General features: G+C 37.9%; 2 protein-coding genes across 2 annotated transcripts; both read left to right on the top strand.

Annotated features, from left to right (window-relative positions):
- Positions 1–310: 310 nt before the first annotated feature.
- On the top strand, positions 311–13425 carry LOC103467652 (immunoglobulin-like and fibronectin type III domain-containing protein 1). Its single transcript, XM_008414227.2, has 28 exons — positions 311–429; positions 801–880; positions 1068–1127; positions 2100–2222; positions 2431–2570; positions 2699–2798; positions 3564–3606; positions 3696–3867; positions 4636–4834; positions 4992–5264; positions 5371–5727; positions 5903–6013; positions 6379–6480; positions 6622–6747; positions 6961–7080; positions 7330–7446; positions 7756–7880; positions 8017–8158; positions 8242–8535; positions 9098–9394; positions 9547–9726; positions 9835–9963; positions 10057–10365; positions 10489–10574; positions 11496–11688; positions 11762–12058; positions 12137–12463; positions 13304–13425. The coding sequence occupies exons 2-28, from the start codon at positions 832–834 to the stop codon at positions 13306–13308; spliced, it is 4476 nt and encodes a 1491-aa protein (XP_008412449.1). The 5' UTR covers positions 311–429; positions 801–831; the 3' UTR covers positions 13309–13425.
- Positions 13426–13531: 106 nt separating this feature from the next.
- Positions 13532–22092, top strand: LOC103467944 (retinitis pigmentosa 1-like 1 protein). Its single transcript, XM_017306021.1, has 5 exons — positions 13532–14989; positions 16545–17020; positions 17362–17419; positions 18246–18660; positions 18802–22092. The coding sequence occupies exons 1-5, from the start codon at positions 14711–14713 to the stop codon at positions 19425–19427; spliced, it is 1854 nt and encodes a 617-aa protein (XP_017161510.1). The 5' UTR covers positions 13532–14710; the 3' UTR covers positions 19428–22092.
- Positions 22093–22791: the final 699 nt, after the last annotated feature.

The raw sequence follows: 22791 nt of genomic DNA, 5'->3' as shown, positions 1-22791 counted from the left end.
ACAGATTAGTGCTTTGCTTAGGTGACCTAAACTCTTTATGAAAGACTTAAGAGTGACTTTGTGACAACTGTGTTTAATTAAATCTAAAATAATCAGTAAAGCAACAACAGTTCTCTTCCAAAGATTCGCATTTTGTCATCAGTAATTATTATTATGACAGACAAACCCAGCAGCAATCCCTCCCCACTCCTTATTCATCTTTCAACCCAAGAGCCCTTAATCCCCCTGCTGCATCCCCCCCCCCCTCCCTTCCGTCTTCCTTAACAATATAAGCCACCCGCATTCGGCATCAAACCATCTCAGCAGAGGCAGCTCGCGGACTTTCAAACCAGAAACATCCAAACAAAGTCTGTAAAACCTAAGAGGCAGCAGATTTATACCACAACAATCAACCTGTGTGAGGCGGCGTGAGCACAGAGCTGAAAACAGGTGAGTCACTCATCTCCGTTTATTGTGACTACCTGTAAAACTATCAGATTTCTATTTGAAAATAGACTTCCGCTATTTTATTCTGAGTATTTATACAGTATTTCCAAACACTGAAGTCATGAAAATTAAAAAAAAACGGACCATCATCTGGCTATACCTAGTAATATGTATCACTAAATATATTAATGTTTCAGGGATGAATATTTAAACTGATCTAGTTTAGATCAGTTTAACTAGGTTCTTTTGTTCGTTTGGTTTGTAATTAGATGAGTAGTTTTTCTCTATCATAATATAGAGTAAAGGCTATAATGAATGATAAAATCTGCATTGTGCTAAAATCTTTATTGAAATTGATGTCTTTTTATTTTCAGATCACATTTTGCTTCCTCAACTCTAGCCAAGATGTGGACAAGAGGCAAAAACTCGGGAGAGTTAGCAACCAGATCATCACGTACAGTAGTTCATTTCCTTATTACTCATATGAATTTTTTCAAGAGTCTACGTAAACATCTCACATGACATGCAACAATATTATTTTGTACAAAGAGTACAAAATAATGCATCACTGGTGTTTTATCAGCCACAATATTCTGATATTATGTGATTTAAATTAATTTATCTCTGTTTATCCAATTCAGGTTTCTCCCTGGTTCATCAGTACATTCTACGTTTTAATGAGGTGTCTGGCAACAAGTCAGGTAAATGAGTTAGCTGTCTTCTGGGGAATGAGGGCTTTCTGTTTGGGTTTTAAAAGACATTTTGTGACACAGTCATAATACGCACTGTGTTACTTAGATTCACTGTCTGCTTATTACTTGTCATTGCTTTAAATTTGTTGTGCATTTTAAAGTCTTGAAGTAGAGACGTGAAAGAGTACCTCCACTGTTTTCGCTCTTGCCATCGCTAGTCCCCAGATTGTTGGACATCATGACAGAAATACACATCCATAGCCTGGCTGTGATCTGTTCACTCGTGATTAAAATCTTAAATAAACTCACAAAGAATATGCTCATTGTAACCCATGCTTACTACACATGTGTATTATGATTTTAGAATGATTTTATTCCTAATGTTTTGTTTCTCTGTCTTTAGCTCAGCTTGTTGTGCATGCTATACACATTATGAAGTAGAAAATAAAAACAGCAAATAGGACAAAGTGACGATCAGATTTTTTTTTAGAATGATTTGAAAAATTAGCAGCTACTAACATTAACTTTTCCTGTAGAATAAGGAATGGGTCAATTGAGATAAGATGATAGTGAGAGTAAATAATCTGCAGCTGTCAGCAAGAACTTTTTAAAAGAGATTATAAAAGGTGAAATCCACTACGCTTATTACATGATTACATGCCTTTGGAAATTATTTTTTTTATATATATATTTATGAGTCAGGTTTGTAGCCTTTTATAAAGTATAAATAATACATTCCGGCTTTTGCAAACAGATGTTAAATATTGTTTATAAATGTACTTGAAAGAAATAAAAGATGAGCAGAAACCTGAAGTTGCAAATATACAGAAATAATTTTGATAGTTAAAAATAACGCTTTTTCTTACTTTTGAAATAAAAAAACCATTATTTTTTCTCATTCATGGATGTTGACCTGATTATTGATTTGTTAAAACCCTTTTCATTGACTAATTCTCTCAACATTCTTTTGACTTCATTTAGCTGCAATCCGGAGGAGATCTAAAACCCCCGGAGTGATGATCACACAGTATGCAGCAATTTTACCTGAGGGTAAAAGTACTCCAGACTTCCAGTGCAAACCCATGCCAGTTGCAGTCAAGGAAGGTCGGTTTGTTTATGTGATGAGAAGCGATGAAGCTTATGTTTTTCATGCAGCTGTTGAGTCACACTAAACTTGCACATGAAATCAAAACCAAAATATATATATATGATTGACTCAATGTGTTTTTAACAATATGCTTTTCACCAAGACAAATTTGGAATTTAAAAAAAATGCAACAACAAATGAGATCTTTTGAAAACGTCCTTTTAGGAAATGTAGCCATTTTCAAGGCGGTGGTGACAGGGGACCCAAAACCAGATGTTTCATGGAGAAGAGCGAAAGGGAATCTGGCAGACAAGGAAAAGTTCCAAAGGAAATATGATGAATCAACAGGGGAACACATATTAGAGGTAACCAACTGAATGTGTTATAACACACAGTTTGGCAAAAATAAATAAATAAATAAATAAATAAATAACTGAGCAAAGCAGGAAGGTGTGAAAACACTACAACATAGTATGTATGTATCCATTTTCAGATTCATAAAGTGTCTGCAGAGGAGGCTGATACGTACAAATGCTTCGCTGTGAATGAATGCGGCAAAGCTGTCTGCACCACAACATTAAGCATTATTGATGGTAAGACTGATTTCTGAGTTAATGTTACTTTAAATTGTACACTGCCTACTGTGCACAATTAAGTAGAAATATAAATTCATATGAACTCATCTGTGATAGACTATCAGCAGTTGGCAGCACCTCTGCAATGTGAATGCAAAAGCTAGACTACAAATAAAGAGTATCTTTAGATGCAAGTTTTATGATGTAGTCTTTTAAATTGTACTAGTATAGAGAATAACGACTACAAAAGAAAGATATTATTTGAAGTCAATGACTTTTTATCTGTTCTTGAAATTTTGTGCCTCATTCTAAGATGTTTTTTAGCCTACTTATTTTCATCTGGCAGGATTTTTTTGTGTGCAGAAAGTGAAATCAAACTCAAAATAAATTTGTAGCAAATCATTATTTGAAAACAGCATTTTGTATTTAAACAGTTGACCTTGTGCGATATTAAAAATTATTTAATGATTTAAAATTCAAGATTTAAAATGTAAGATTCAAATTCAACAAGAAAGTGAAAACAGAAACTTATTAGTGGGCAGATTCTTTTTGTACATCACTGCATTAAGAAAGTTCAAAGTGACTTAAAATATCCACGTTGTGTTAGTGTCGCAGAAATGTTTGGTGCAGTCGTAGAACTTTAGATCAATAATAATAATAATAATAATAATAATAATAATAATAATAATAATAATAATAATAATAATAATAATAATAATAACAATAATAACAATAATAATAATAATAATGAATACAGTTGGCAAATGTTTTGCTTCTGTCCAGGTTCAACAATTCCTGAAGATTTCAGAAAGCTGCTAAAGAAAAGGTAAGCATTTCAAGCAGCTCAATCCTAACATTTCTGATACAATATTGATTACAATAACAGTGACATTCAATGTTTGCTAAATACTTTAGCAAAGCACAGACAGCAGGTGGAGATAACGATGAAACTTTCTGGGATGCGATGATGAATGCTGACAAAAGAGACTACGAGAGCATCTGTTCTGAGTATGGCGTAGCTGACTTGAACATGATTCTCAAGAAACTTGAGGAGAAAAGAAAACAGAAAGCAAAAAACAAACAGAAGGTATGAAAATGTAACAATATTAATGAATGGCAATACATTTTATGTGAATTTACTACAGCATGTTTTAATGATCACAATGCCAATAAAAAAAATACAATCTCAGAGCATTAGCTGTAAGCTACTTCACCCTGTCAACAAAACCCGTGCTGCTGCCACAGCTGCAAACTTTCAATTAAGCTTGTAGAGAGAAAAGTTTAGCACCCAGTTAAGGACCAGAAGTAATGGCCCGATTTGGATGTAATTTGGTACCTCTGCATGACCAGAGGTGCGAATGTAGCAGTGGTCGACAGAGCAGCTCTCTGGAGCGTGGCTAACACATAAAAGAAAATCACTTCTTTCCCCCTGAAAGCCGGGAAAAGATCTACAAGGCCTGCTGCAGCAGAGCGTGCAGGATTAATAAAAGCAGGACAGACACACACTCTTCAACATCTGCTGATATTTATGCGATCTGGAAAATACTGTCCAACCCTTATCTGCTGTACCTCAAACTGCAAAGCCGTTTCTAGCAGCTTTTCGTTAACTGAACTGCCATTCCGAAATCCTCCTCAATCTCCACTCATATCCAATGTATTTAGTACCTTATTTTTGTATTTTAATAATCTAACTCCAACAACAACCCAGTGTTCTGTTTTCTATCCCAATCCAGTGTCATGTTTTAAAGTGTTAATGCATCCAATAAACATGTCTGTGCTGGGCTAAGGTGGGGAATTTTAGATCAAACACTAAGTACCAAATACTTTTAACTCCTGCGCTTCTTCACTTATACAGGATGTTATAATTTCCTATGACAATGATGCTAAAAAACAGGACACTCAGAGTCTTGGGAAGAAAAACTACATCAGAAACGAAGGCACTGTGCAACATGACACGGGGGTTTATATCGGGGATGTTGAAGAAGCTAACCGCCACAACAGGCATCTAACTCTGGTTAGTGCTGAAAAAGACCTGCTCCTCACAGAGTTCAAAAGTAAGTTCAAAAACTAAACGAGCTTGACACTGTTGAGAATTAAAAAAAAATATGTAGTTGCTTTCTTTCAATACAGACCATTAATGACTGTTGCTACATGTGACAGGTTGAACTGAATGAGTTTAATTTCTTAAAGTGTAATTTTCCCTCCCTCTAGTTTCCAATGTGGATTTTGTGATCAAAATTCAAGAGATTAAAGCTGAAGAAAGCGATGATGCTCTCTTTGAGTGTGTGCTAACACACCCTCTACCTAAGATTACATGGATGAGAAAAGGTGTCCTCCTGGAAGATGGGGAGAAGTGCAACATAACTGTGTCTGACAACAGACTCATCCACCGGCTGCTCATCAATGACTGCACGAAACTGGACAAAGGAATCTATTCTGCTGTAGCAGGGATTATTTCCTGCAGTGCCTGGCTGGTGGTAGAAGGTAACATCCTTTTATACAGGACAATCCATTAACAGATACCAATGTGATGTGGTCGGTGACTGGCTGAAAATGAGTAACGTATTCATCGTACTTAACGTGCTTGCAGATCAGCGCAACCCAACAGGTGGTGCTAAGAAAACTATCCGCAAGACTGCGAAGGCTGCAGGGGTTCAGGCTGACCTGGAAAAAGTGGCCAAAGAGCAGCAAATAAAAATCCAAGAAGAAATGGAGAAGATTTTAAAAGCTGTCAAAGAAAAATACTCAGAAGCAGAAAAACTGAAAGGAGAAATACCAACTGGTGGAGACGACTGCGGTGGAAGTGATAAAAGAAGTAAAATGCAGAGGAAAAACACAAAAGATGGCACTGCGACAACGTTTGAGGATTCTGGGTGTATAACAGAAGATGGTGACCCAAAGAAGAAAAAACAAACCAAAGGTCAAGCTGGCTGCAACATAACGTCAGGTAAAGTCTGTTTTTAACCTGAAAAATCCATTTCCACAACCTGCTAGAATCACTGTTGTAGAAATGGCTTTTTAGGAGAAATACACAAAGTATTGTTGAGAACATTTACTTTGCTGGATTTAATTCACGCTTACAGGTGGCTCAGTTAAGATTAACTGGTTTTCTTTGTTTAAAGAGAGGAAAAACATGAAAGATGGCGCTTTAACAACATTTGAGGATTGTGACGTGACAAGAGAAGGAGAGCAAATGAGAGCTGGGGGCCTAAAGAAGGAAAAACACAGCACAGGTGAAGTCTGGTTTATACCTGACGAATCCAGTCCCACAACCTGCTACAACTGCTGTTAAGCATTCTGTTCAGGACAAAAACAAGTTATTCTCTATTTCATTCACCTTATTGGATTTAAATCAGGGATAAGTAGCTGTTAGATGACTAATTTAAAAACAACTGAGTTTAAAGAGAGACCAGTCACATGTACTTCTGAAATATATTTGTTTAAATGATTGAATCAGAAAGGCTTCAAGAAAAAAAAAAGACCAGATCTGCCAATAACAAGAACATAGTGATGCATTTCATTTTTAATATCAGTAACTTTTACTTTACATAACACTGATTTCACAGCTAATTTGCCTCTCACATTTACTGTTCATTAGATTCTATTGAAGGAGATCCCTTTGAGGACAGCCAGGATCCTGGACATGGGAGTAATGTTTCAAACATACAGCAAGATCAAGAAGCAGAGCATGATGCAACCGGTGAGAAACATCTCAGAAAAAGTAGAACCGCTCCAGAACTAACAATATAAAAATAGCTCACTTTTTATGGCATTTTCATCATGAGTGTGCTTGGGGAAAAGTCCTTAAATGTGCTTATATTATTGGTTTGTAACTGTGCAGAGTTCATAGATCAATGGGATGATGTTGTCCAACAGCTGAATCAGTTCAGAGGAAATACGAATTGCAATAAGTCAGCAAGAAACCAACGGAAAACAAATAATGCAGCCTGCAAAGAACAGGCATCAGGTAAGAAAGGACATTAATATTAAGAAACTGACGTCTTTCGTATCACTATATTAAGATAAATTTAAATAACACAACTGCTTTTTAGATTCCACTCCTGTAAGAACTGATTATGCTAGTCTTTTAAACTCAATTAAAATTGACATTTTACAGCCAAATGGAACTGTAATATTTTTTGCATGTGGATAACTTTTTGAAATAATATCTGACGCACAGATTCAAATGGACAAGTAAGCGACGATGAACTAAACACTGAGGAGAGCGAGGACTCCGCTGACCGAGGGAAGTACCAACCAAGTTTAAAACAAAGCAAAAAGTCTAAACATGCAGCCAATGGTAAGTAGTACAATATCACTGCATCAAATTATTGCTTTGATTAAAGGCAGACCTTTGGAAATAATATGCTCTAAACACGAGTGCACACTTTGTTATTGTAAAAAGTTGAATGTATCAGCCACTTTTATTAACATGAAGACAAAATGTCTAGGATTTGCCATGCTTATAGACATAAGAGAGCTACATCTTACTCTATCTGCCTAGAGGATTGAAAACTAGGCAAATAAAATGTATTTGTGATTTTAAAAGGCAAGTGTGCGTTTCCTGGAGAGCACGGTGAGTGTGACGAGACTGAAAATGTGAACCACTCTGCCAATCACACAAGGCGTAAAAGACAAGGCCTTCTGGTTACAGATTCGATGATTGGTGAGTAATCAATTAGCTGCATGCTGTAGGTTTCTCTGTACATTTCTCTGTGTGTTTTGGTGAACACTCATCAGTCCACGTTGCACAGGTTCCCTTTTTCTGCTTTTGACACATCAATTTTAAGTGAACCAAATTTACCATTTGGCTGATGTATCCAAACCACTAAGAGGTGAAATGTTTAGTAGAGTCATGATGTTATGCACTGTTGGTATATGTGCTTGAAAGAAAATATATATAGCAACAAATATCTCAGTAACTCCAACTTCTTATGACATGATGATTTAAAAATAAACTCGACTCTGTCTTTAGATCCAGGCGTTCAGTTTATCTGGGGTTTGTCAGATGTCGATGCAATCATCCATGAGAGTGCTGAGCTAATGTGTAAGCTCAGCAGGGAAGACTGTGAGGGAGTCTGGTTCAGAGATGGAAAACAGGTTTGTCACGAAGGTCAAATTCATCTTTTTTACCTCAGAGTAGTTGTCATTTTATACTGTGTTGTTTCTTAGCTTAAATACTGTCCGTCGCTGTGCTTGAATATTAAACCCTGTGTTAAATATTAAACCCCAACAGATTTACTCAGATGATAATGTCTCCATCACTATGAATGGACCCATCCATAAATTAATGATAATGAAATGCAGCGAGGACAACTCTGGAAAGTACCGCTTTGAAGCAGATGGTCGTAAGACAGAGGCAATGCTCAGCATCCGAGGTTTGTGTATTCATCAAGGAATTAAATACATGATTAATAATGTCAAAGAACTAAAATTATCTAAACTGGATTGATATTTTTAGATCCTCCGAGGTTTGACCCAGAAGACCTCAGTGCTTTCACCAGGCCTGTGACAGTTAAAGTGGGACACAACGCCATCTATAAACTCCAGTTCATTGGCCACAAACCTATAAAAGTTCAGTGGTACAAAGAAGGTGATGAGCTGGAAGACGACAACAGCACAATGATAGAAAGATCTGCGAGTCACACCCGCTTACTCCTGAGCAGATGTCAGAGAAGAGACACTGGAGAGATCAAGATAAAGATAAAAAATGACCATGGCTTCACTGAGGCAGTATCACAGCTTGTTGTGCTTGGTAAGTGACTTGTAGCAGTTTAGACATCAACGAGTGGGCTTACTTTTTTAATACGAAGCAGATTCTAGATGTATGGTAATCTAGGTTAAGATGATATGAGCAGAATGTTAACATGGTATTTTATTTAGGTCAGAGTGAGGTTTCTATCAAAAATCTTGTCACAAACAAATGGCAGGTCACCCAGGAGTAAATTTCCCTGCTGCATCTGAATTGTTTCTAAGAATAAAAAGTCAGAAGTAGAATGTTAAGTGATGTTTGACTGATTGCTGCTTATAAATATAATATTTCTGGAAAATATGGCTTATATTTATTACAACTGTCTTTTCTACAGCAGAATGCATCAATTGAATGTTAGGCCATCTGTCCTGTCACAGATCTGAATGTACGTTCAAATGGCAGCTCTTTGACTAATACATTGTTTTCTTACATTGTGGTCCCTTGTTTTGTTAAAAAAAATGTGTCCCAGGACTAACTCTGCATATTTGCCTTTACAAAATGCAGTTTTAATTCCTTATTCATAAGCTGTGAAGAGACTTCATAAAGCTTTTCTTGTGTGTTTCAGACAAGCCATCTCCCCCTCTGGGACCTGCAGAGGTTACTGAAGGTTCAGCCTTATGCATTGAGTTCAAGTGGCGTCCCCCAAAGGATGATGGCGGCTCACCAGTGACTAACTACATATTGGAGCGTCAGCAAGTGGGACGAAACACCTGGAAGAAAATGGGTGAAATACCAGGTTTGCCCATCTACCGGGACACAGATGTGGACCGTGGGAGAAAGTACTGCTACCGCATCTGGGCAGTAACTTCAGAGGGAATGAGCGAAGTGATGGAGACGGATGAAATGCAAGCTGGAAAATTTGGTAAGTCAAAACAATGTTAGTGATGTTTGTGAAATGTGCTGAAAATCTGAAAAGAATTCCAGCAGTAATTAGTAAAAAAAAAAAAAACCTTAGTTGCAACTAAGTAAAGCTTCAGCTTCACGTGATTTCTGTTTTGTTTCTGAACTCTTCAGCTTTTCCAGGCCCTCCAGCACCTCCCAAGGTAGTCAGTGCATTCAATGACTGCATCAACATCTCATGGTCTTCCCCATCTAGCACTGGAGGGTCCCGTCTCCTGGGATATATTTTAGAGAAGCGCAAGCAGGGAAGTAATCTTTGGACTTGCGTCAATGCACCAGATGAAATAATAAAAGGTATTCTTACATATTTACTTACAGTATCTGAAAGTGGTATGAGTGTGTCTGCAAATGAGTATGTCTCTTTTATTATTTCATTTTTGTTTGCTTTAAAATGGCTTCTAGAGAAAAAGTATGCCGTGAAAGATGTTGTGGAAGGTATGGAATACGAGTTCAGAGTTTGTGCCATAAACCTCTCAGGAGCTGGTGAATTTAGCAACGCATCAGAGTTTGTTTTCGCAAGGGATCCTAAAAGTAAGTATTAGAAAACACTATTAAAGAACTGAATATGATAAATAAAGTGTACATATTGAAAATACTAATCATATCAATCCTATATTTGTCTAGAGCCTCCGGGTAAAGTAACATGCCTGAAGGTGACGGAAACATCGTACAGCAACATGGTTGTGACTTGGACAAAACCTGAAGACAAACCAGGCATACAGGATGAAGCTAAAGGATATTTTGTGGAGATCCGTCGGGCAGATTGCATAGAGTGGTGCCGCTGTAACAGCAGCCCCGTTATCATGACTTCCTTTAATGTGAAAGGCCTTAAGTCGATGGATATGTACTGGGTGAGAGTCATTGCTATAAATGATGGGGGAGAAGGCACACCTGAGGAGCTGCCAAACTATATCCTTGCAATGCCTTTGCCTGGTATGTCAACAAAAAGCAATAATTTACACTGCATGATTTCTACCATTCTGACGCTCTTAATATTTGCTTTTTCTGTTTTAGTCTAAATATAAACTAAAACTGATTATGTTGTTCTCAATAAAGTGAGACCAAGGTTCACAAACATCAAGATGAAGAGTTTCATGGTTGTGAGGGCAGGAAACTCTGTCAGGATAACTGTTAACTTTGAGGTAAGATTTACTCAAGTCACAGATTTGATTCTGAGCAAAAATATATATATATTTTTATAATTAGCATGTTGGCTTATAACATGCTAGTACTCAATTGTTTTCACATTTTGTTCTGTTACAACCCTAAACTTCAATGCATTTAATGAGGATTGTGTGTAACAGATCAAGAAAAAGTATAATTGTTCTCGATTTTGACAAAAAAGAAATTATGTAAAGTTTTAAATATTTGTGAAGAAAACATTGTGTAGTAATGTCTTACTTCATTTGTAGCTGTGTTCTGGGGTATACTTCTGATAGCTTTGCTMACTCTTCATCACAAAGTACCTCAAGCTGAAACAGATTGARGAGTTTTTCTCAAGATCAGTTTGTAAGTCTTGACTTAAAGACTTAATCTAGCTCTGAACTTTGGCTTAGCAATTGTTGTACATGAATATGACTTCATGTTAACCATGATATTGTAGCTTTGGGTTTATGTTTATGATTGTTGTCCTGCTGGTAGGTGAACATCTGCCTCAGTGTTAAGTCATCCAAAATGTTTTCCTCAAAGACTATCCTGAATATAGCTACACCCATCTTTGGATCAACTATTTTCTGTCACTAAAGAAAATATGTACCACCATGTTGTCAGGGTGATAAATAGATTGTGAATGCTGAAAACATGTTTCAGTCTCATTTGATCAGACATTTGGACCTCAGCAGTTCCTCTAGTTATATTTAGCCTTTTAGCTACATCACTGATGATTACTCTCTTTTCCTGGCTAGTCAGTTTAAGTGTATGGCCATATCTTGGTGGGTTTATACTTGTGCAATACTATGACAAATACTATGACAAACTCAAAAGTTATCCAACTTTCAAAGCTTAGGATATTGTTTTAAACTAATTATATTCAAGCTACACCACTACTTTTATTTCATGAACAGGCTTCCCCATGGCCAGAAATTACATGGTTAAAAGACAATGTGCCAGTGATGAAGCGTGTTACAATCAGTAACTCTGACGGCTCATCTCAGCTGCTGATTCCCACCTCTGAGCGCTTGGATTCGGGCATCTACTCTGTCTTGGTGAAAAACATTGTTGGGCAGGAAACTTTCAGTACGGAGGTTAGGGTAACAGGTAAAACTATATCTTCTGTGAGTTTTGGCTTATGTTTGTGACTTCAGTTATATAAGGAAAACTCTGTTCCCAGATGATCCAAAGCCTCCTGGACCAGTGGAACTGGAAGAAAGTGTTCCTGGGACTGTGACTGTGATCTGGCAACCTTCTCCTGATGAGAAGCGTGATGATCGTCTCCACTATACAGTGTCCAAACTGGAATCCACCAAGCACACGTGGACCACAGTGGCTGATAGACTCTTCAATAACAGGCTCACAGTTTGCAACATTATGCAAGGGAGGGAGTACCATTTCCGAGTGTACGCCAAAAATGACATGGGTATATCAGCACCCTCAGAATCCCCAACCTGGGGAATGGAAAAGAAGAAAGGTGTGTTTTTTTTATCTTCTGGTTCAAATCAATTAACTTTAAGAAAAACACACTAACTCTATCTGTAATCTCCTGCAGAAAAAATGGTGATAACCGAACCAACTAAAAAGGACTGCGATCTGCGATGTGCTCCAACTTTCATTGTACCTTTGAAGCCTCAAACTGCAACAGTAGGCTATGAGTGTTATATGAGCTGTGCAGTGAAGGGAGACCCTRCAGCTCGTATCACGTGGTATCGAAACCACGTCAGCATAAACACAGATACCAACTACTACATCTCCAATACATGTGGTGTCTGTTCCTTGCTGATACTTCGTGTAGGTCCCAAAGACGTAGGAGAGTATAAAGTCGTTGCTGAAAACAGCTTAGGACGAGCTGAATGCTCCACAGTGCTCAGTGTCAGAGGTAAGACTGAAACATGGCTGCACTTCTGTTTCATGTAAAAAGTATACACACCCCTGTTACCATGCCAGCTGATTCTGATTTCCTTACCAAATGTTTCCCTTTTTTGGAGCTATAATCTGCTTAACCAAATTGACAAACAGGCTGAAATCTTTTTAAGAAAACACTTCCATCTAACCACCGTTTCTCATAGCCTGGAAATATGGAGAATAGGGGATATTGTTGTCGCTTCTGCCATACGGGCAAAAAATGCCTGGTGCTCATTTTGCTTCATTAAAGTCATTTCAGACAATAGGAATCTCCTTGACTAGTTTTCATCTCATCTTTTCAGCAATTCTGGATGAATCTACAATTCTTGGTGAGGTCCCTGTTGTGCAGTATTTTTCCCAGCTTGATGAAGATCATTTTTAGAGTGTTCTTAACGTACTGAATGCCTTGGAAATTGTTTGGTAGTCTTTTCATGACCAATACCTTTTGACAAAGAGATCCTGCCAATGGTGGCAGGTTTTTTTTACTCACTCCTACCTAGCATAAGCTTAAATGTGGTGGTTACGTTTTAACACAATCTTATTCACAGTTATAAGAAGGAGGGCATACTTGTGCAACCATTTTATTTGAAGTTTTTATTTTTCCCTTTAAACAGTTTTATATTCTTTTTCAAATGGGTTGTACAGATTGTGTGTCACATTGAGGGTAGAAAGGTTCTAAAATTTATTTTGGTTTAAATTTTTCATGTCACTAAAATCTAGTATTTTAACAGGATTATGTAAACTTTTCATATCAACAATAGATTGAAAGTAGTAAATGTGAGTTCATTATGGTGTTATCTGTGTCTTTATACAGAGTGAAGAAGTTGAAGACACCGACATTCGAAGGTCCTCTGTCCATCATGGGAAGATGAGAATGGCTGTGAAATAATGTGGATTCAATTCTAGCTTTGGAAATAAAGCCATTTCAATAGTAAAGCTTTCGATTTGTGACATTCTGTGAATGAATATTTCCAAACATAATTTATTCTCTTGCCTGTTGTCTTTTATATTTAATTTCTTACATACAGTGACTCATTGCCTCAGAGATATTTTAAATAAGATTTGTACCTTTAACAATACATTAACGAAACCTCTCCTTGGTTTTTGTGTATCCTAAAGAGATTTGTTTTAGTCCAAAGAAAAACTTTGTAAAACATTCAGAAAGCCTGAACTTTATTTTAAGAGCTTCAGACCTTCTAATAGATCAAAGTCCACACTTAAATTTATACAAAAATCTGACTTGAAAATAAAAGTCCACACACTGCCTTCCTGATCTTACTGAACTTCACGTAAGTTGCACGAGGTTGGGCAAAAATTTCAGCCACTCAATTTAAAAGGCAGATGTGTCACATATCAAAAGAGGTAATATTTGTGTGTTGCAATTTTGCATACAGCAAATTAAAAATGTAGCTCCTTTCAATTAGACATAGTCTTTAGGAACACAGTTGCTGGCCTGTGTTAACCTTTTTCCAATCTGTGATCCACACTGCATAGGGCTCTTCAGCCTGTATGGCTCAGATTCCCATAAATCAGATGGCAGTAACACCTGCAGCTAATTTGTATCAGGCATTATTTTTTGCCTAAGCCTGTAAGAGACCTTCATATTTTAATTGACTAAATTTATATCGAAAAAAAAACAAAAAAACTTGGAATTTAGGAGTAAAACCAATCATGTTTTAGTCCAAATACTGTGGCTTACACTAAATTTTTAAAAAGTCTAAAAATAAAACATGACATACAAATGGGGAGCTAATATGTTCACAGTTATCACTAATAACGTTTTTTTTTTGTTTTTTTTTTCCAGCGGTGCAGTATTTTATTTTATTTTTTTGCATACTCAATAGAATAAATGTCTACTTTCAAAGGTCATAGAGCTCGCATGGTTGTGCTCATAAATAGCTCCATTCTCACCGTGAGCGGTGCACGTGGCGGGCTGCCATGGCGGGGGGTCAGCCACTCCCAGCGCCAGCCAGGCCTCACGCCCCCCTCTTCATTCCGAATTTGACAAAATCACACCGCTCTGTCACGCCTCCTTTTCTTCATCCGACTCCTCCGTGTAGCTTATCGGTTCCGCCGCGTCAGTTAGGCCCCGGTCCGTTTTCACAGCGTCAGAAGTTGGTCAGGGCTCTCGCCGCGGCTCGTCTCTGTTTGACCCGCAGGCTGTTTGGATATCACCTCTGTGCCTGACTGGAACATCGTGTCCTTGACATAAAGGGGAATAATGACAGCCAAGCACCGAAAAGGGAAAAACAACCACAAACAGGAGGATAACTTTTTTAAAAGTGAGCTCTTGGAGACAGAAGTTCGCCCCGGTGGGAACAACCACACTCATCTGCTGGTTTTAGTTTCGGTCGTTGTGATCGGATGGGTCGCCGGTGCATGTTTTTTTTTCCAGCAGCACCTAACTTTAACTGACCTAACAGACAACGTCATGGGCATTCAGGTGAAAATAGCCAAACTGCAGTCTTCTCACGAGGAGCTGAGGCTGTCAAATACAAAGGTAAAAACTTAACATAGTTAAAGTCTCTGCTGGAGCCCTGCTTGTGGACCTGATCCGACTTCCCTTTAATGATGACCTATTTAATGAATGAACTGCTGTTTAAAATACATGTTTCTGAAAATAGAAGAACAGCCCTTAGGCCACATACAAGCTTTAAGCTGCAGTGAAGAAAACTAAAATATGTAGGACTCTTATCAAGTTTCAAAATGCCAGGAGTTTCCTGCTATTTCCAACATACACGCAGCTGTTGATGTTTGTTTCAGACCAATAAGAAGACTGTATGTTATTTTAGCCAGACTCTGTATCAGATCTTTATATTGTCGAAATTGTCAGTGGAAATGATTCTACTACATGAATTAAACAGAACAACAAACCTAAAGCAGGGCAGAAGATGCACAAACTTCATAAACAAGACAGCAATGTGCCAAGACTATATTTAGATAGAGATTTCTGATGCCAAACAACACTGTTTGAAAACTTGTGTGCAGAATGTGTGAGTAACAACTAATCAGAAAGTTGGGAAATACAATATTTTGTATTATTAAAATAATACACAATGTCAGAATATGCATATATAAGGTAGTAAGAACCTACCAGCTCTGTTGTGTCATGGCTGCCACAGGCTATATTTCTCTGTACTATGAGATGTCCAAAGGGAAAACCTCTCTGTGGAAACTTTGCACGCATGACGCTCGGACTTTTTCAGCGAGTCTTTTCCGTATGAACAGACTTGGGAATGYGCACATTTTGAGGTAAATGTTCATCCATGTTTTCAAAAAATTGCAACGTTTGTTTCACCATGACCCAGATGGTCTCTGAACCAGTTTTTAGATTTTGGTTTTGTAACTAGTAGATTCAATTTAGGAATAGCTCATCTAATCATCTAATCTAGCCAGGCTGCTCTTTTTAATCCTTTCGAAAAGTCAAATTTTTCACACGACATTCTGGATTAGAAAATTTGCAGGGCTTTTTGGAAAACTTTGAGAAATACACCTGGTAAATCTAATTGTGCAGATCATGCTAGATGGCAACATAAGATGCCAAAGGCAGATTTTAAAATGTCTTCTTTTCATTGTATTTTTGTTTCAGGAGTTCTTGTGAAATCAGGTTTACCTGTAGAGTTGTTTTGGTCTCAGACACACTCATTGTGACATCACCTCTGGTCCCAATGAAACAAATTATTGATCAAGGTTTAACGTTTCTTTCTAGTTAAAATAAACGACTTAACAATTTAACATGTATGAACAGTAAATATGAACTCTTTTTGCTTTGATCTGTTAAGTTGGACACAGCTGAAACCTATTTAGAATTGATCTAGTAGAGTAAATTTGTGATCTGGCACAAATCTGTGTTTCAAAATCTGCAAACAAAAGTGGCATATCTGTCTTCTGAAGAAGTTAATTAGAAATACTTCAATTCGCTAAAACCTTCGGCTGTTTTCAGCCCTCTTCTCTTCTTCAGTGCAAACATTTCCTTAATATTCCATTTATCTATGGTGGTTGATGAAACTTTTAATGCTTTAGTTCTTTAAGACTATGCGTCTCTTTCTTTGCAGCAACATGTTTCAGAGAACGTGAACACACGACTGGCTTCCTTGGAGGAGTCTTATGCACTGACTCAGAAACAGGTGGGCATGGCTTTGGCTACGGCCGAGCAGCTGAAGACGTCCGACCTCCCTGCTCAGGTGCTGTCTTTGCACACCGAGATGAAAACCCGTCTGGCAGAAGTACAGCAAGCCACCGTGTCTCTGGAGCAACTGAGCCAGTTGCAGAGCACGCTGACGGGGAAGAGCGTGGAGTTTGAGGACATCAGGTTGCAGATGGAGGATTTGGCTGCTCTGAGCTGGGAGCTGTCCCACAAGGTTGAGGGCTTGTCTTTGAACTTTGCTGAAGCTGAATCAAAGATGGAAGAAAAGATTGCCCAGATTACCACAATGACCGCTACCTTGGATAAACAGACCAGTGAGGTGTTGAAACTGAAAAATCAACTGGACACTTACCAGGCACCGCTGGTGGAAACTGCTCAACTCAGGTAAATTCTGGGGGAAAACAGTGCAGCTTTTAGAGAAGTTGAGAAATCTGCTTCCTTCCTCTCACCCAGAACTTTGTCAACTTAGTCAAAGCCTTCTTTTCTATCACAGTGCATGGGTCGCTTATCTGTCTAGTCCAATGTTGGTAGGTCTTGTGTTCATGTTGTGAGGCTGCCCTGATCTGTGTAAGCACTTCTGTGATTTGCTCGCCTTACTTTATCGTGTTTGTTAAATGAGCACATTTGGAAAATGACATTTTACGATTCACACATTTTTAGAAAGTGTAGTCTACCACCACCAACCCTGACAACAAGTCTGATAATGGCATTCTTGGATCTTTCAGAGCGTTCCTTGAACGTAAGGGGTCCCAGCTGTTCCTGAAGGCCAGTGAAGAGGAGCAGGTAAGCAAAAATATTCATACTCCTGGAGCTTGTGTCACATCACAATCACAAACTTCAATGCACTATCGAGATTTCTGGTTATAGACCAACAAGAAGTGCTGCATAACGGCCAGAAATAAACAGGGTTTTCAAACATTTTACTCATGCTCTTTATTAATCTGACCCTCATGGAAAAATAGAAAGATTTGCTGAACAAAAGCCATAAATGGTTCCATTTGTAGTTTCTGACAAGGTAAAGACACAGCGAATCTTTGAAGTAACCTGTGAACTTAAGTTGTAATTAAAGAAAAAATATTGTTCTGCACAAAATAGATTCGAGGGATACATAGAAATGCACACCACACTTCATTTGTGAAGAAAAAAAAAGACAAAATGGATATTCTCAAGGGGTCCAATTACATTTTACGAGTACCTTTTGTCTGTACAAGCAAACACATTGTTGTTTTAAATTGGAGATGAATCAGATTCCTGCTCATATAAACATGCATAGCTTACCAGTTTAGCAAATTTTACAGTTCCAGAAACGGTTGGCTTTGAGCAGATTAACCTTGAGAATTATGCCAGAACAGGCTTGACTCACACAGAGACATCTTCCACGGTCTCCTTACTATTCCTGTACTCTGCCTGTAGGGAGACGTTAATGAGATTTTTATGTCATTAATTTGAGTAAAGTAATTGCTTGGTACGGCTTCACATTCAAACTACAGTCAAATATCATTTCTGAGTCACTGCAATCACATATCATTGACTGAAGCAGCCACGTGTTTAGGTGCTTCTACGCTGCAGGCTTTTCATCTGAAGTAACACTGCTTCTGTCTTGTCTTAGGTGGAAGACCAGATACAGCCTCCTGCTGAGCATCTTGAAAGGAAAGAGGCAGATGACGCTGAGGAAAAAGCAGTGGCCGAGGATGAAGAGGTAACTGACGATGAAGAAGAATTGGCTGCAGCTGATGATGAAGAAGACGAAAAGGCGGCTGAAGCTGCTGCGGAGCAAACGGCAGCTGCAGAGACTGAGGAGGAAGAAGAGATTATGGCAGCTGAAAAGAACCAGGTAGCTGAAGCAAGTGAGGAACAAGTAGACAATGCCGGCACAAGTGAAGAAGAAAAAGAGCCTGCAGAACTTGATGAGAAGCAAATAGAGGAGGAAACGGAACCTGATGAAGAAAAGGAAGTTGCAGAACGTGATGAGGAAGAGGAGGAGGCTGCAGAAYGTGATGAGGAAGAGGAGGAGGCTGCAGAACGTGATGAGGAAGAGGAGGAAGCTGCAGAACGTGATGAGGAAGAAGAGGAAGTTGCACAACATGGTGAGGAAGAAGAGGAAGTTGCAGAACGTGATGAGGAAGAAGAGGAAGTTGCACAACATGGTGAGGAAGAAGAGGAAGTTGTACAACATGGTGAGGAAGCTGCCGAACCTGAGAATCAAGAGGAGGCTACCAAAATCGAGGAGCAATTGGAGGATGTTGTCAAATCTGAGGAGCAAGTAGAAGAGGCTGCTGAACCTGAAACTGAAGACCAGGAACCTGCTGAGGAAGAGGAAGCTCCCTCAACTGAGGAATTAGAAGAGGTAGCTGCAGCACCTGGAGAGGAGGACACAGAAAAAACTCCAGAAGACGCACTTCCAGCAGCTGAAGATGGACAGGAACCATCTTCAGAGAAAGAATCAGGAGCGTCTTTGCCACAGGAGGAATATGCAGCAGCAGATGAACAACATTCATCTCCTGTTGAGCAGAAAGACGGAGAGATGGAAGAAACCACTCCTGAAGAGGAGGGAAATGACACGGAGCACGAAGAGTTGATTGCTGGGTCAGAAAGCAAGACAGATTATGAAGAAAAAGTTCAGGAGAAATCAGCGCTGGAGGAGAAACCAGAGGCAGAGGAGGATAAAAATGGCAAAATAAAAGAGATGACTGAAGAACACCAAGAACTACCTGCTGAAGAGGAGCCACAGGAGGCAGAAGAAGAAGAAGAAGAGTTATCGGAAGAATTTCCTTTTCTAGAAAATAAATGAAGCAAGTAAGAAAATCACTTTTGAGTTCCATAAATTAATTTATTGGACTCAGTGAATTGAAAATCCAACGTCTTGTGATATTATTCACTCCTTGAACATGTTTGTCATGTTAGGTTTTATGTGGCAGACCAACACAGAGTACTATTTAATGTAAATTGGAAGGGAATAAATATGAGGCTTTCAAACTAAAATTTTGACAAGTATGCTATTATTTTATTACATTTAAAAACCTTCGTAAGTCCATCTACAAATTAAACGTTTTGTACTAGCTCTTTAGAAAAATTGCTCAAGCACATTCAGAATTTCAGCTTTTTTTGAAAACCTGAGATCTCGCCTTATCTTTTTTTTTTTTTTTTGCATTTGGCTCCGTCCATCTTCCCATGAACTCTGACCAGCTTCCGTGCTTCTAGTGACTTTCCTTCAAAAATGCCATGTTTTACTTTTGTCTTCATGATGCTTTTTATTCACCGGAGTTCTCTAACAGACCTCTGATACCTTCACAGAGCAGCTGTAATATTATTGAGATTAAATTAGATAAAAGTGACTATTTATTTATTTATTAGATCACCCCTGGAAGCAATTCTTTAATTGGATGTTCTTTGGCTATATTGGAGTAAAGGGGGTATAAATGCAAGGTCTCACCTTTTCATTTTTTTGTACAATATTGAAAACCTTGTTTTGTTTTTGTTGGTCTGTCACTTAAAATTGACTAAAATGACAAACAATGAAAATGTTTGGGTGTGAATATATCGTAAGACAGACACAGACTACTTTTGAGACGATGCCCCTTCTGTTACATTTTTTATGTGCTCTGATCTTTGTTACAGGTGTGGATGATTTTTTTTGTTGTTGTTGTTGGTATGCTGAAGAAATCCCCCAAGAAGAATGGGAACTTTTTCAGACTGTCTACACCATGACAAAATGCCGTTTTTGTTTAGTTGTGTTTGAAGGCAGATGACGTTTATAAGGCAGACCAAATCAGAGTGCACTGGGCTGGAGATTAAGTGAAACTAAAAACATCAAAATGATGAAATTTAGTTGTTTTTTTTTCTTTATGTTTGCCTCTCAGTAACAGTGTCAAAAGCCTTAATTCATAACAGAGTTACCTTTTCAAAGAAAATGATCCATTCTTCTTAAGTCCCACTTTTCCCATCATGTCTCTGCACAACCTGAAAGGTTTAACCAAGTAACATAAGAAGCCATTGCATAAGCTTTTTCGGTGCAATAAAATCCCATGCGGCTTTCTCTCGGTAATTCAGCTGACAAAGTGGGAGTCATCTATTATATGGATTCATTACACACAGCGTTATGTTTTGCAAGCATTTATTTCTGCTACTTTTTATAATTGCGGCTTACAGCTAATGAGAACTGRAAATYAAATCTCATGTCCTGGTTATGCTTGTTGGAAGCTCTGCCAAASTCTTTAATKGGTTTGCATCACTGTCCTCTCAAGACTACGTCCCATGTTGTTTGTGCATCTCTCTTTTTTAACCACACTTCTTTCCTTTTATTCAGTTTTCCTTTAATAGCCATTAATATATGAACACGGAGTTGATTTTTCTGCTGCTTTAATGCACTGCATTCTGTGAACAGTCAGCTTTATTATCATTTTTTGGATGCTTTCTTGTGGAGAGAGGTAACGGCTTTCTGCTGAACACCAATCAGACAGCAGTCTTCACTGCATGACTGCGTACATCAAACGGTGCCCTTAGCACAACATTACTGTGCTAAAACCCTTTTTTGTCTGTGCTCATATGTGATATGTATGTATATTTTTTTTCTTTCTGAATTTGAATTTGGGTTCTCAACCATCAAACTGAACAGAAATAAATACTTGAAAAATATCAGTAAAATGAATCTAATAAAATAGTGGAATTAATTGTAAAGTATTGACTTTGAAATATGACGTAATATATTTTACTAAGATGTACATGYATAGTTCAAGCTAGATTTATATACTCAAGATGGTCAAAGAAGTCGATCGACTTATTTCTTCAGCAGTATTTTATGACTTCTTATTTATAATTTAGTTTACTGTACAATGGGTGGATTTACTCGGAGTGAATACTGTTTCATGCAGCCTTTAATTGGCACAGTGAAGAAGCTCAGGGACAAATCATTCTTTACATAGATAGCTGTACGGCCACCGCTGAACTATAGCAACGTTATGATGCCAAACATTAAGCACACTTCAACAAAAAAAGAGCCCGAGGTTTTCAACTAATTTTGGTGTGGAAACGAGCTTGTATGAGGCCAGTGCAGGAAAAAAAAGGTGATGATGTATCAAGTAGATTAACCACTTCAATTTGCTGTSTCATATCTTTATAGTGCCAGATATTAATAAAAAATATGTCCTGGGTAGTAATATTTAAAGGAATATGAAACGATGGTTTTCATGGTTCCTTTGATTGCAGTCACAAATCTCATCTGCTGTATTGGAAGTAAAGCCACATCAGACTTTTTCAGAACTCATCAGGAAAAGACTATTGATACTGTGAACCCTCACATGACAGTCATTGTTTGCTGCACAACAATAATAAGGGCAAAATATGTTACTTTGTGAGTTTTTACTGAATCTGTCTGTTTTGTTTTTCCTTGGTGTGGTTTCTGTTAATGTATGTCGGTATCCCCTGTTGTTAAAATAAACCCTCTTTCCTTTTATACACTCGATGTAGTTCTGTTCTATTACATTCATATGTTGATCAGATTGACATTAGTTTCTCAGTACACCGTTAAGAGTGTCTCATCTGAACATTCACGCTTCGATTTGGGTTTTGGAAGTCCATTTTCCCAAGCTAGTAAGTTCTGGGGTTCCTCCAAACATTGGTCTCTTAATTATGAAAAAGGTGGAAATATTTCTTTTAGACCTCTGAAAGCTGGTAACACTTATTCAACACAGATTTGGGAATTATTTGTTTTTGAAGTCCAGAGTTGTTTGAAAAAAGTCACAAATACCATTTATGTCTTGAGCAAAGCCACCATTTTCCTCTTCGGATCTATACTAAGCTTATATTGTTTCTAATTGGCCAAATAAATGCTTTCAAACAAACCCTTGGTACAGGAAATAAGACGCAGTCAGCCATAGCTACAGGATGCTGACGACGTTTGAAGAGACGGCATTGTTACTGGAGCTTAATCTGTTGTAACCCAGGTACTGGTCATTTTGGAAGTGGGGGTATGTGTATATATATATATATATATATATATATATCACATGCATGTTTACTGCTAAATATGATTCATTATCCATCCATAGATACATAATTGAGTATGCCACCCTAGTTTTATATATTATAAACCATATTTAGCAGCTTTATTTTTATTTTTTTTTACAAAACTATCCTATGTTTTTTTATTTATTTTC

Source organism: Poecilia reticulata, linkage group LG7 (assembly GCF_000633615.1).
Source record: "Poecilia reticulata strain Guanapo linkage group LG7, Guppy_female_1.0+MT, whole genome shotgun sequence".
Lineage (NCBI taxonomy): Eukaryota > Metazoa > Chordata > Actinopteri > Cyprinodontiformes > Poeciliidae > Poecilia > Poecilia reticulata.
Note: the sequence above shows the minus strand (reverse complement) of the source record. Positions and strands in the feature narration are given on the sequence as shown.